Source organism: Cheilinus undulatus, linkage group 12 (assembly GCF_018320785.1).
Source record: "Cheilinus undulatus linkage group 12, ASM1832078v1, whole genome shotgun sequence".
NCBI classification, from domain to species: domain Eukaryota; kingdom Metazoa; phylum Chordata; class Actinopteri; order Labriformes; family Labridae; genus Cheilinus; species Cheilinus undulatus.
This window is the reverse complement of record NC_054876.1, coordinates 44,440,431-44,455,105: the sequence shown is the minus strand read 5'-3', so window position 1 is coordinate 44,455,105 and position 14,675 is coordinate 44,440,431. Positions and strand designations below refer to the sequence as shown.

The 14,675-nt window shown below is 40.1% G+C and overlaps 1 protein-coding gene across 5 annotated transcripts in view; it reads left to right on the top strand.

Moving 5' to 3' along the window:
- nsd1b (nuclear receptor binding SET domain protein 1b) overlaps positions 1 to 11,649 on the top strand; it is a 45,571-nt gene extending 33,922 nt beyond the window's left edge. For 3 of the 5 annotated variants that reach the window (XM_041801263.1, XM_041801261.1, XM_041801262.1), the window contains exons 18-24: positions 148 to 294; positions 1,581 to 1,703; positions 1,815 to 1,931; positions 3,338 to 3,479; positions 4,771 to 4,877; positions 4,995 to 5,190; positions 8,748 to 11,649. In XM_041801263.1, the coding sequence (XP_041657197.1) occupies positions 148 to 294; positions 1,581 to 1,703; positions 1,815 to 1,931; positions 3,338 to 3,479; positions 4,771 to 4,877; positions 4,995 to 5,190; positions 8,748 to 9,466 (1,551 nt within the window). In that variant the 3' untranslated portion in view covers positions 9,467 to 11,649. Of the gene's footprint in view, positions 1 to 147; positions 295 to 1,580; positions 1,704 to 1,814; positions 1,932 to 3,337; positions 3,480 to 3,707; positions 3,793 to 4,447; positions 4,519 to 4,770; positions 4,878 to 4,994; positions 5,191 to 8,747 lie in introns of those variants that run through there. The other 2 variants (XM_041801265.1, XM_041801264.1) reach the window with 2 other exon arrangements.
- The last annotated feature ends 3,026 nt before the right edge of the window (positions 11,650 to 14,675 follow it).

Sequence of the window (14,675 nt, the reverse complement as noted above, 5' to 3'; positions counted from 1 at the left end):
AGGTTTTCTAAAAGTCTAGCTTTGTCTGTCAGATTTTTTACTTCAGTTTGTTACATCAGTAAACATACTGAGTCACATTTTACAAACATAGATATACAACATTGTATAGAGTGTTCATGTTTTCTTCTGTCTCTGTGACTCATTCAGGTGAATCGACCAATAGGAAAGGTTCAGATCATTACAGCTGACCTATCAGAGATCCCGCGGTGTAACTGTAAGGCGACAGATGAGAGTCCGTGTGGGATGGACTCAGAGTGCATCAACCGCATGCTGCTGTATGAATGTCACCCACAGGTACATAAATACTTACAAAAAACTCAAAATTCAATTCAAAAGAAACATTGATATTTTTTTTTCTTCAAAGATGAACCAAAATATTTTAGGTCTGTCGGCATTAACCCTTTTGTAGTGATGACATTAAGGTCAGAAATGAATGCATTAAATTGTATTTGTAGGTTCTATCATATTTATCACATACAGTTTTGTCTCTTAAAACCTGACACACACTAATAGATAATCGTGCTGATTTTTTGCCTGAAGACCTGTTTATTGGAAGATTATCTTGCCAGATTATCATGTGGTGTTAGGTGTTTTGACATTGATCTTTCCCTTGCTGATCTGCTGAGATGATCATCATGATTATTATTTATGATCAGAAATCCTGTTTTGTGGGATGAACATCATGGGCAGCTGAGCAGGCATGAGCAGGATTGTTACATGGAACAGAGCAATAGCCAATCAGGAAGAAAGCTGACAGAAAAAGGAAGCACAACAAACACAGCCACGATAACGATAGTGAAGCCAAAGGATAGGCAGACAGATGGCAGAAAGGGAGGAGAAACTTTTTGATTTGGGGCAACAAAACAAGTGTTTAACAATGTGTTCGAGAAACCTACCACACTCAAATTGACAAGAGAGTTAACTGACTGAGAGTTAGCCAGATTAGTTTTAGTCTAGGGTCCTGTTTGACCATTGAGATATGAAGTTTTGAGAGTAGAGACTCTGGTTGGTGCATGGGTCTGTTAGTGTGTGCTGTGCTGTGCTGTTATCTCACATCACACACTACAGGAATAAAACCGTTAAATCTGGGATTTGTCATCATGTGTGGAGTCTCTCACATAAAAAATCTGTTAAGATTTTTTAAATCTCTCAGTGTGTGCCAGGCTTTAGGCAAACTTCAGAGAAGTATCTTTGTTTATGCACATTTGATAAACTTTAAGTTTACTTTTAATATGTCAGAATTTTGATGTTTATGCAAACAAGAAGTGTAGAGTGTTCTGTACTGCTATTTTTTAATACAACTTGAAGTGCAGGAAATTATAACGTTAACAGTGATATTTTAGGTAACTGTAATCATGATGTAAAATTTTAATGTATTTACATCTCTATGGTGCATAATGGATATTTTAAGAGCAGCATAAGAAGAGCTACCGCATGAAATTGAAATACATGGGTGAAATGTGTGTAATATACCTTTAAGCAACAGTGTCCTTTGTGAACGAGAACGAAGTGTGTTATAATTAGGCCATATGTGATGTTGCCCTGCCCTGATATCAGTCTGGTTTATCAAAATAACTCAGGTTTGTCCAGCTGGTGAGCGGTGCCTCAATCAGGCATTCACAAAGCGTCAGTACAGCCAGGTGGAGATTTTCAGGACGCTTTCTCGAGGCTGGGGGCTCCGCTGTGTCCACGACATCAAGAAGGTAACTGTCACTGTCATGAACAATACTGCTGTACCTCTGGAGCTTGTATGCCCACTGTGATGAACCTGTGAAGACAGAACATGAGATCAGGCTGTTCGTTTTCCCTCTCAGGGTCAGTTTGTGAGTGAGTATGTCGGGGAGATGATTGACGAGGAGGAGTGCAGATCGAGGATCAGACATGCTCAGGAGAATGACATCGGTAACTTCTACATGCTCACACTGGACAAGGTACAAGTCACTGCACAGTGTTTGTGTTTAATTCCACTGATGGTATATTAATATGAACACTGTATCTTCTTCTGTTCTGTAAAATGAAGCCAAAATTCCCCCCATGACAGGCACTGACATAAAGGTTGTTTTCAGATTACATCATGTCACAGCGAAAAACTCCAGATGGGGGGAAGGATGGGATTTCTGCATAGAGAAGCACTGTTACAATGCCCACATTTTATGCTGTTTATGACTATGCAGCTTAACTAGAGCTACATTTGTGTCCCCAAATAAAAGGCACAGTTATGGAAAAAGTGTAAAGAGCTCACAGAGAAACAGTGGCAGACATGGATGAAAACGCTCTGCCTAAAGCTGTCCAAACTGGAAGTCAACAACCCTTAGTTTAAGACAATAAAAACATCCGACATGAAACACAAACTGTTTTGGATAGAATTGCAAAGATAGATCCTTATTAAGTACAGAAAATCCAAGATTAATCATGATATATTTTCCTTGTTTGACAGCCCTACTTCCCACCAAACAATAAAATGACAACCTTTTATATACAGTCTTGGTATTACCTTTCACTGGTCTTAGTGTGATTTAGAACAGTAGTTCTCAAATGGTACTGCCATAGGACCAACCACCAACTCCTTAATGAGCAATCCTGGCCCAAATGTACAGTTTTTGTTTTCAATCTGATTTACTTCCAGAAACATTGTGCTGTTAGGACCTCAGACTGTACAGGACATAACAAAGACTGAAGTACCAGAAATAGCTCAAGTTTCTGGAAAAGTATCATAGAAGATTCCCAAAAGTTTATGAGACATATTCCAGATAAAATTTCCAAAAATTTCCATACAGGTTCTCAGAAATTCCTAAAATTTTCCAGGGGAAAATTCTGTAAATATTCCTAGAAACCTCCTGGAAAAGACTGCTGAAAGGTTCTGTGAAAAGTCCTAAAAATTCTGTTGAAAATTCCCAAACAAATCTGAGTCCCTGGGAAGTTTTTTAGATTGAAAAGTCTAAGAGAATATCACCAGAAGTGTTTTGTCAAAATGCCAACAGAAAACACCCCCAAAACTGGGAGAAATATCTTTAAATTTCCCAACAAAATTTCAGGGAAAATTTCTCAAAGGTTTTAGGTAAATTTACAATTCCTCAATAATTCAGTAAATTTCTGTCAAGAGCTTTTTTGTTTTTTGCTTTCAAAAACCTAAACTACAGGAAATTACTCTTCATAGACTGACGATTTTTTTTTCCAGTGCACATTCGTGACACACTTTTGGGTCCCAACCCACCAGTTTAGAACCAGTGATTTAGAGCTTTCAACCTTACACCAAGAATATGAAACTGTGTGTCCAGGTCTAAGTTTGATTTTCATTTTTTGAGTGTATATTTTGTTTGTTTTTTTGCGTCTTTAGGATCGAATCATCGATGCTGGGCCAAAGGGAAACGAGGCTCGCTTCATGAATCACAGCTGTCAGCCAAACTGTGAGACACAGAAGTGGACAGTGAGCGGAGACACCCGGGTGGGACTGTTTGCGCTCGTCGACATCGCTGCAGGTACGCTGCCTCACTTAGAGCTAAAACTAAACCACACATCTGTGATGAGAAGGTTTGTGAAATTTGGTCAACAGGCAAGAAAATGGTGATGACATGTTTGCACGTCTCTGGTCAACAGGGAAAACTACCCAGCAAAAACTTCAAGCAGCGATTAGCTAAGTCAGTTTGAACTGATTATAAGATACTTGTGATCCAGTTCATAAACAGCTCTGCTCCTCTCCTCACCAGAGTGTCCAACTCATAGGAACACAGATCTGATGAAATGACTACAGAGTTGATCAATGTTCTTTGGCCTTGGCTGCTTTGGTACCAGGTACATTAATGAACACCCCTCTACTCAAAGATGTTTAATAGGGATTTGTGATATTATCAGCAAGATATCAGTAGTGGTTGATTTTAGAAAGTAGAATATACAATATGGATACCTTGACTCCTGTCTACACAACAAATTTAGATTTTTAGGTACTACTAAAGATACCTTGAACCTCGAAATATAATTATCGGCTGATATTGAAATTCCTGTCTGTACTTAGAACCAATATTTTGGCCATAAAACGCTGCCTATGTAACACTGTAAGTACTGGCCGTACTTACAAATAAGTAAGTGGAGTTGAAGGCTGGACCCGCAGACCTACGTCTGTCTTTTTCTTTATTAATCATCATTCCAAACCCTTTTAAGTGTGGTTTACTGACTGAAATTTGTTAATTTGTTCAGCCTCAAACTTTAAATTGTATGTTTTAAGCTCTGAAGTTTGAGGTCTGAAATACATTTAAATATCTATATTAGTATTGGCTAAAATCAATTCGTAAATATCAGTCTATCGGATATTAGCAAAATTCTAATATGGTGCACGCTTAATGTTTGATGTTTGCTATGAGCAGGCCGTGGCTAGCGTAGGTCGAGTAACAGAACAGCACTCAGGTTCAGATTTGGCAGGCTGTTCCTCCAGTCTTCTCTGTCATTGCAGATGTGAGCCTTGATGTAGAACCAGTAGAACCACTCCCCAGGCTAAACCTGCTTCAGGACCCCACCAAGAGACTTTAAGAAGGCTGCTGTTTGGTGCATAGGCACAAACCAGAGTCAGGGCTTTAGTCTTAGCTGCCCTGCCACAGGTAGTAGGGAGGCAACTCTTTCATTGACTGATGAAACGTCAGCACAGCAGCAGCCAGAGGCTTTTGAGTACTCCCCACACACCTTCTCACTCTCGCCCAGTAAAAAAAGAAAATGAAATGAAGCAGATTTTTAACCATTTAATCAAAAGCATATTCTTTGTTTTCTTTGTGTTTTTAGGCACAGAGCTCACCTTCAACTATAACCTGGAGTGTTTGGGGAACGGGAAGACGGTCTGTAAATGTGGAGCATCGAACTGCAGCGGGTTCTTGGGTGTCAGGCCAAAGGTGAGGAGGGTCCCAAATACTTTGATTTATGTCAAAGACCTGAGGTAGATTATTTTTTAGCAGGGATCTCTGAGTTAAAATAAATGTACGATTAAAAACCTGTCTTCTCCAAACCAGAACAATCCTCCGTCTGATGACAAAGGTCGTAAGTTTAAGAGGAGGGGGAAGAGGAAGAACAAGGCAGTGCTGACCAAAGAACGAGAAGACGAGTGTTTCAGCTGTGGAGATGGAGGGCAAATGGTTTCCTGTAAGAAACCCGGATGTCCCAAAGTTTACCACGCCGACTGTCTCAACCTCACCAAGAGGCCTGCAGGTCAGAGACTCTGCATGACTAATACTGTAAATCTTACTTAAGTAATATCTGTGCTATCATTTACTGTGAGTCAGCAAAGTTTCCCACACTTTGTAAACATTTCAGTACCTCTTACCAGCATTTTCAGGAAAGAACATGCCAGAAAATGGTAAATCTGCTTCCCCACCTCTTCATTGACCATTTGATTCTTTAGGGTCAAACATTGTTTTTAGATTAATTACAATAATAATACATTTTGTTTATAAGCACCTTTCTGAACACTCAAGGTCACTGTACAGATAAAAATGAATAAAATAAAACAATAGATAAAAGCAAACACAATATAAAATAGGACAAAGTAATTACAAAGAGTAGGCTAATCTGAACAGGTGGGTTTTGAGCCTGGATTTGAAGAGAGGGAGAGAGCCAATGTTTCGGATGTCTGGTGGAAGTGAGTTCCAAAGTTGGGGAGCAGAGCGGCTGAAAGCTCTGCTCCCCATGGTGCTCAGACGATGAACTTAACCTGTAGGTTAGGGTCTACCTGTAGGTCTTTGAGACATTTCAAGCAGTACACTAGGCCGACATTTCCTTCCCCCTTTTGGTTTTAAGTGTTAGCATGCTATTTTTAATTCCTGCATACATCATTTCCGCCTCAAACTGATATTCATTTAAAAGAAAGTGTAACGTTTTTATGGGTTTTGCTTTGTTTTAATTAAGCTAGGGGTTCCAAGATTCTGCTATACAAAGGACCCCCGGTTCAACCCCCTTTTACAAAATGCTTAAAATTTATTTTATCATACAGTACATAATAATTTAAGATATTACCAGTTTCCTCTAAACACATTTCCCTTTTTTAGCGGACACTTGATGGTCATGTTATGTCATCTCATTTTTTTAATTTTTTAAACTCTTAAGATTTACATCTTGACAAAAGGAATAGTTCTTTAAAGAATTTTTCGTTCATTACTCAGTAGACTGGTAGCAGTAAAAAAGGACATACATTTTGATATTTAAAGATAAATTACATCAGAGGGACATACAAAACATTCAGAAAGTTTCAAACCCACCCCATTTTTTTAGTTTTCTTATGTTGCAGCCTGACGTTACAGTGAATTCAATTCATTTTTTATTCTTATTAATCCACACTCAGTGACAAAGTGAATTTTATTTTTAAAAAATCTGAAATGGCTAGTGCTGTCAAAATAAGGTGTTAATTTCAATGAATTAATCACATAAACATAATGTGTTAATCTTGTTTTTAATCAAATTAATTGTATTTTTTTAATAATTATTTTAAATATCTGAAGATTCTTACCATTGGGGCTGAACGATTTGGGAAAATAATCCAATTGCGATTTTTCTACCCAATATTGCAATTGTGATATAAAATGTGATTATGTCTTAAGTTCCTCATCTTATGTACTTTCCAACAAAAACAAGCAATAATTCATTCTATACTCTAGCCAACACAAAATTAGATGAATCTAGGGCTAAACAGTTTAGAATAAATATGTAATTGTGAAATTTGACTCATTTTGCAAATTGGATATGAGCTGTTGTAGTAAAGGAAATTATCATTTTTTATATAATTAAGTAAGTAAGTAAAGTTTATTTATATAGCACTTCACACAGACAGCAGTCACAAAGTGCTTTACACAGACAAAAAAATACAGCGAAAAAAAGTGATTATTTTGAGATCACCACATGACCCAATAGTCATAGCAACAATATAACAACACAGTAAAACAGTTCACATTACATTAAAGAAAATTCAGTTAACCAAAGCTTGTCTAAACAGGTGAGTCTTTAACTGACTTTTAAAGTCATTAACAGAGCTTGCTGAGCGCAAAGACAGGAGCAGCTCATTCCACATTATAGGGCCAATGCCTTCAAAAGCTCTATCACCCCGAGTCTTTAGATGGTTGCATGGGACAGAGAGATATTGTTGTGTGTTTGATCTAAGGGGGCGGGATGTCTGTTAGAGGTGGATGACTTCTGATAGATAATTCTCACATTTGACTGGAAAAAAGATACAAAAATGAAGAAAATAGGATTTTTTTTGTACACTACTCTAAAAATAGGCCACTAGAGAGATTGCATGATATGTAATGCATAATGCCTCTGCTGCAAAAAAAAGTTTCAAATGGTATTTTGACACAAAATTCTGGTTAAGAAATATTGCACATTCTGCAATTTGAAAATTGCAGCAGGCCATATTGTGATTTAATCTAATTTGCGATTAATTGCCCAGCCCTACGTACCATCTAGGATTGACTAATAAGACAACCTGTGGTCTCTATCTCTCCTCCTCCTGCCTGTGATGCTCCTCCAGAGCACGCACACACAAACTGACACACAGACAAGCACAGTCACCCACGTGCAGAGACCTGCTGCAGCACTACATCTAAAAACGCTGAATTCATCTACTGACATGCAGACGAAGTTTACTCCTGTGTCTCTGCTTTAAAACCTCATAAAAAGTTTAAACTTTCGTAACGTCACTAACAAGAAGCTTCCTGCGCTCACGTGATGAAAACATGTTTTTGAGGAATATCAACTTTCAGAATGAAACAAAACACCAGTGAAGAGACAGGGATTCAGTCAGACTGAGAGAAGAGGTAGACCTTTATACAGACAGTAAATCTACCTGCAATGCAGTCCTGCTCATATTATCCAATATATGTGATTCATTGACATTAATTCGTCACAAAGCCTGTAATTAATTTGATTTTTTTAATCGTCTGACAGTACTAGAAATGTCACATTTACATAAGTATTCAGACCCTTTGCAAAACTCTTCAAGTTTAGCTCAGGATCTGCCCATTTTTGTTGATCATTGCTGGGATGTTTCTACACCTTGATCAGAATCCACCTGTGGTAAAATAGATTGATTTGACAGGATTTAAGCCACATGGTCAAAGGAACTGCCAGCAGAGCTCAGAGACAGGATTAGTACAAGGCACAGAGCTGGGGAAGGCTACATGAAAGGTTTTGTTGTACCAAAGGTTCCCAAGAGCACAGCAGCCTCCATCATTTTTAAATAGAAGAAGTGTAAGAGCTGGTAGCCCGGCCAAACTGAGTAATTAGGGGAGAGGGGTCTGAGTAAGAGAGGTGACCAAGAACCCAATGGTCACTCTGACTGAGCTCCAGAGATCCTGTGTGGAGATGGGACAAAATGCTGAACACATGAACACTTGGCTTTCATCCTTGAAGGCAGCAAGGCCATGCTGTTCCTACAAAGTGCTATCAATGATTATAGCAGTGAGCAGTTGTTTATTTTGGATGAAAGATCATTGTATTAGCAGGGCAGCAGTCATTTAGGACGGCTACAGTGGCTATTAGTGGTTGGTGGCCATGTCACAGTTTAGACAGAGCATCTGACTGGGGTAGTTGGGCCTTAACTGTTAATAACTAGTTAAACTGACTTGTAACTTTGGTGCTGACGACAAAGGGATCAGAATTTAACCTGCCCTTATTGTTGGTGAAATAAAACATTTTTTCAAACACATGTCTCTCTTTTTTCTTTGAAATAGGCTCTTACATTTTGTCATTGTGTTCTTCTTGAATATTTCCTGTAGGTCGTTGGGAGTGTCCATGGCATCAGTGTGACATATGTGGAAAGGAGGCGGCCTCCTTTTGTGAGATGTGTCCCAGCTCATACTGTTCCCAGCACCGTGAAGGCCTCCTCTTCATCTCCAAGCTGGATGGGAAGCTGTGCTGCAGCGAACATGACCCTTGTGGGCCCGAACCTCTAGAGCCTGGGGAGATCCGGGAGTATAACCCCCAACCCAGAGCCCTGACCTCGGGCCTGGGCATGGCCGTCATCCCGTCTGCTTCTCTAAACACTACAAACAGTCTGAACCCGGCCAGCAGGAGCAGCCAGGAGATCAGCTCCTCTGAGTCAATTCCTGCTTTTTCCATCCCTGTGCCCATCACCATCCCCGTCTCTGCTCCTCCCTCCTCACCTCCACCAAGCAGCCCTGATCCTCCCAGCAGCCCACACGTATTCGACCTCCCTCACTACTCCCCAATCTCCTCGTATGAAGAGGAGAGAGATGTGCTCGAGGAGGAGGAGGAGGAGGAGGAAGAAGAGGAGCTGCTGGCAGAAGTGGAGGAGGGCGAGGAGGATTCAGCTGATGAGGGGGAGGAAGGGAGGGAGAAATCGGATGAAGAGGAGGGAGAGGTGATGGATGAGGTGGGGCTGGAATACCTGGAGATTAAAGATGAAGAGGACGATGATGAGGAGGAAGAGGAGGATGATGATGACGAGGAAGAAGAGGAGGAGGAAGAGGAGTGACACACAACTGTGTTTTAGCAACAGATGATTTTAAATCAGGAGAAGAAAATAAAGATAAGCAAGTCTGATTATAAAGAAGCCCTGTCTGTCACTGCTTCTGCAATCAGGCAGATGTACGGAGGAATTTTTAGGACAAAACTAAATAAAAAAGTTCTTAAAACAAAAGTCTAATTAAAAAGTAAACCTTTATAGAGTCATATATACAGATACAGATGTATTTCTTTAGTGTAAGTTTAGTTTTGTCCTTCTTATTCCTCTGTTCTCCTTGACCTCGGTACACATGCTGTAGAAAAACAACGGTTCATGACACTTCGCTCACACTGACTTGACTGCACCTTTATATAAGCTCTATACCTAGAAAAACAAGTGAAACTACTATACAGAACTCTGTTGGCATATTTCACTACAGTTTGTTTTTGTTCCACACATTTTGAACAGTAAAAACTGACAGTTTGTTTCTTTGGTACAATTTCAAGTATCAAATCTGTCAACAAGCAGATGTGTTAAAGCTTTATGAGGCTGGAGACGGTTTCAGGTGAGAGGTTTCAAGCTAGAAATGAAAGTAAACTGTAGCGTCATGTAAAAGTTTAGTGTTTGGTCTTCAATCGAAAAAATGACCTTAACTTTGGTGCATTTGAAGGCTTACTTTGTGACCTTCAGTGCAGATTTTAAGACCAAAACAAATGCACTCTTTAGGTACACCTCCTTCATCCCTTAGCTCCCCCTCCTCCACTCTTTTACAAGCCTTCCCTCTCCTGATTAAGTGTCTGTGAGACAACTGCTGGTAATCATTCAGAAACAAGACTCTGCAGTTCATTTCTAGTGACCATATGCATCTCATTGTTGCTTTGGTTGCACCTAAGACAATTTATTCTTTGATTTGTAGGCCTGTTGGTCCGCTGCTTCTCCCTTAGGTGTACTCTTGCAGCAACACTAAGTTATTTTCTCCTAGAAACGCTGTCCCTGAGTGGACCTACAGCCCTGAATTGCACAAAGCCAATGTGTCCCTCCTCAAAAATATAACTACATATCTAAACGCCAGTAATCCATGTGATTGGTTGGCTAGTTAGCACTGATGACTGCCACTCTTGGTCTGTATGTTCTATAGAGCAGTGGTTCTCAGCTGGTGTTGTTGGGACCCTCAATCGGGTTGCACAGCTTTTTTCAAGTGGGTCACAAATGTGTGCCAGGAAAAGAACGTTATGCTACGAAGTCTATCATGTGCAACAGCCCTAAGTGGACAGTACATGTGTATTTGTTTTAGGTTGCCCTGAAGTAAGTATTTATCTCCTTTTCCTGGATAACAAAGCTGGTTTCCCTAAGATTATTAGAAAATTCCTCAAGAACTTCCCAAATTTTCATGCTATCTTGGGAAAAAATTGAGTAAAATGCATGCACGTCCTTGTCTTGATGTCTTTGTTCAACCTTGTTTTGTTTTATTTTTTTCATTAGGGTCCAACCTATAACCTTTTTTTTTTTAGTTTAACATTTAAATGGTCTCATTTAATTTGGGTCGCAATTTCTCATAGGGAGGTAGTAGTGGATCCTGATGCTCGACCAGCTGAGAACCACTGCTGTAGAGTAAGACAAATGGCCGTAGGCAACAGCACTAATAGTCAGATCTACTTTCAGACATCTGAAAATATCAGGGGAGCATTTCCATATTCATGTCTCTCTCCGTGACTGAACAAGTAAAAAAACGGCCCCATCTGCCTTTTCTTCTGTGCAATAACTGCAGTTTATTTATTGACTCTAACTGCAGAATAGTAGGCTCTGTTTGTACACAAACAAGTCAGGAATGTAGCGATGAGATCAGGATCTGGCCTAAATATTGCACTGCTGAATGGTTTTTGGGCTGAGTATTGCAGAGTGAGAACTCCACTAAAGCATAGGGTTAATGGTTTGACAGTTAAGCTTTACACTAGGGATGTCCCTAATTTTGCATCTGCAAATTATGATTTTGTATAGCAGGCTAGTCCAAAGTCAAGAAAACTCTTTCTGTAAATAGGTTTCACTCCGTATTGATGCAGAATTGGTTTGTAGAATGTGGCTAAAGCTGAAAGCGCTGCTACCGCCAGCCTTCGATCTAACCTGACACACTAGATGGATTTGTTTCACACATCCATCAGGGAAAGCTTCAATAGGAAACGTTTGGGAAAAGACAGAGGCTTTGAAAAAAACTCGGAGTGTAATTGGATGAATGTTCTGTCTGTCACATCTCTACGGGCCAATCAGAGCAACAAAACACCTGATATAGCCGCTATCGAGCTGCGTGTGCGCAGCTACCGAGGAGTAACGTGAAACATGGTGACTATAGACATGCAAGTACACAACTTTTGTCGTTTTGAAAAGAAAGCAACTCAATGCTGTTCTTTGTTCTTTTAATGAAAAAATGTCATCAAGTTCTGATAAAACTGGCACTTTAGCAGCATCCACACTAATGTCCTCTGCCATAATTGCACCGGCCTCTTGCTGCTGCTTGTTTACGTCATGACCCTGCCGTGCCTGAAAGTACTGCCCCCCATTGCTGATTGGTCCTGTCACTTTCTTTTTATTTTAAGGTTTATTTTGGGCATTTTTGTGCCTTTATTTGATAGAGGAGGATAGTGGATAGAGTCGGAAACAGGGATGAGAGCGGGGGAGAGACATGCGGCAAAGGGCCCCAGGCCGGATTCGAACCCAGGCCACATGGGGTGCACCTTAACCACTCAGCCACCTGCGCCCCGTCCTGTCACTTTCTAACCGGGCCCAAAAGGTTCAGATGGAAGCTTTGCAAGATGGTTTCACCAGTGAAAAACAAGGAAACGGGTGTATCCATCTGCTTTGCAAGGTTACTTTCGATCCTTTTTACAGGACAAAGTCCACATTCCTCATCACACAATACTTCGGTGATATGTGTGTATAATCTGACAGTTCTTTAAACTAGTGTTTCCCAAACTTTTTCTTAGTGATCCATTTTCTTAGAAGGTACAAGTCCTCGTGACACAACAACTCTGTTTTACATGACTTATTATGTCTGCTTTCTGTGCCGTCCTTGGCTGGTTGAGCTGATGGCTGGTGCCAGCTGGATCAAGTTAATTCTGGACTCAATCTGGTCCAGATTGCCGCTTTCTGTTTTATGAGCCTGGAAGAAGCCACCTTACTTCTGTCACAGAGTCTTTCATTGCTCAACGCCTTGTACCTTCTCTAGCTGTCTGGTCTGGAGCAATAAGTTGCTGATTTTTATAAGCCAAGCATCCATGATTGTGACGTTAGGTCACCTCTGCGATGCGTTGGCCTTGTTTGGTGTTTTATTATGATGGAGAGGATGAGTGTTATAGGGTGGCGCTCCCACTTGTGGTTTCAATTTGTACTGCAGACATAAATGTCATTAAATACGTTAGGAAAGAACTTGGCAACCGTAGAAAAATCTCTCACGACTTTGGGAATGAGGGGTTTAAGCAAACTGTAATTCTAGTGCCAACTACTAAGGGATACAACTGAACAGTTTAGCCGGCTAATTGTGCGCATCCCTGGTACGCACAAAAAAAAAAAAAAACAATGTATAATGCTTTTTTATATTTATTTTTAACTAATGCACTGTCTTTGAGTACTTGAACATGGTTTTATACATATTATGTATTATAATTAATGTTTTTGTTAATATTTTAAACAAGTTCTTAGAAGCACTGCCCATCTGTGTGAACACAGAGCTGAGAGCAACAAACCTTGAGGGAGTTTGACCTTTGAGGTCAGGGGAAAGTTAAATATCCATATTAAAGGCAGGATGAAGGAGTTTTGTCCAAAGAGAGCCTGTTTTGGTCTTTAGTTACCTCAGAGGTCCTGTTAATGACTGTAATGAACCCGTTTTACTTATCCTGTCCAGTCCAGAGATCGCAGTCAGCTCATTTTTGCTGCATTTGAAAACAAGTTTAATGATGTCCTATCAGGATTTTCTCCAATCACTCAAGCTCTTCTTAGTTTCAGCTGAGGGACTCAAGATCAGACCATCTACAAAAACATGAAAGTGTCAGGATTGGCTGCCTGGTGTGGCCTCGCCATGACTTCATCAGACAATAGACTTCAACGATCTGTGACTGCAGCTTTGTGGTCGTCCATCCAACAGATTTTAAACTTTGCATTGAGGACAACACAGATTCTTTTGGACTGAAGTTGCAAGCAGCCAGCAACAAAAAGGGATCTTTCAACATGTGACCATTTCATGTCCAAGAAAGGAATTTCAAACTGACAAGAATTCATGAAGAAGACAGTAAATCTGTTTAGGTAATTCATAGCTCCATAGTGAGACAGATTGGTCCACGGTATTCTAGACTGACACTCCGTTATCTAACACTGTTATAACATGAATGGAAAAGTCGGTGCTGCCTCGTGGTCGCTCTAACAAAGGCGGCACCAAGTGTACTCCAGTGAGTCTGCTGTGCGCTGTAGTTGTTATTTATAAACTATTATGTGACGCACAAATGATGACGAGGAAGAGTTTGCTCCTCCTTCCCTCCTCCTTTGGACTCTCAAAAAGACTTTTTCAGAAGTGGGACGCTTAACGAGAAACAAACTCTCGCCATGATGCTTGCACTTCAGTTTGTGTTCTTGCCACGTTGTGTTGCGCTCTGTCTTCAAGCTTATTATCGTCTGTGTGTTATCTGCCAATGCCTTAGAGTGTATTTCTGTGGAGATATTTTTAAGGAACGGTTTGGCACCTGTGAGAGCCAAGTGTCCCTACTAATGCCTTTTTACAGCTGCCCAACAAGCAATGTTTCATTCCAGTGTAATAAAAGACCTGTAGATCTCAACCATTGACCTGTTAAAACAACTGCTATATAAATATATAAGAAAGGAAGTTATGAAACATCTCTGCACTGGCCTCCTTTTTTGTAATAGTCCTTCACAAAGCTACTTAGGAAACTTTTAATTATATTTATTTTGATTTAAAGTGATTATTTATGTATTTCTTTGACTTGAATATATTTTAAAGTACTGTAATGGCATGCTGGAAAAACAGTGGATTGTTCCTCTGGGTGGGGAGTGAGTCTTAACCCCTCATTAAGGAGTCCAAGTATTCTAGTCCTCTTCACAAGTGAGGGTAGAATGTCCTTAAATTCTCAGGTGGATTGGAGCAGCATCAGCACTATTTCAGGTGTTTACAGGATTGTCATGGGGAAAAGAGAGCTGAGCAGGACAGCAAAGCTTTAAATTTACTGGTTGATTTTTG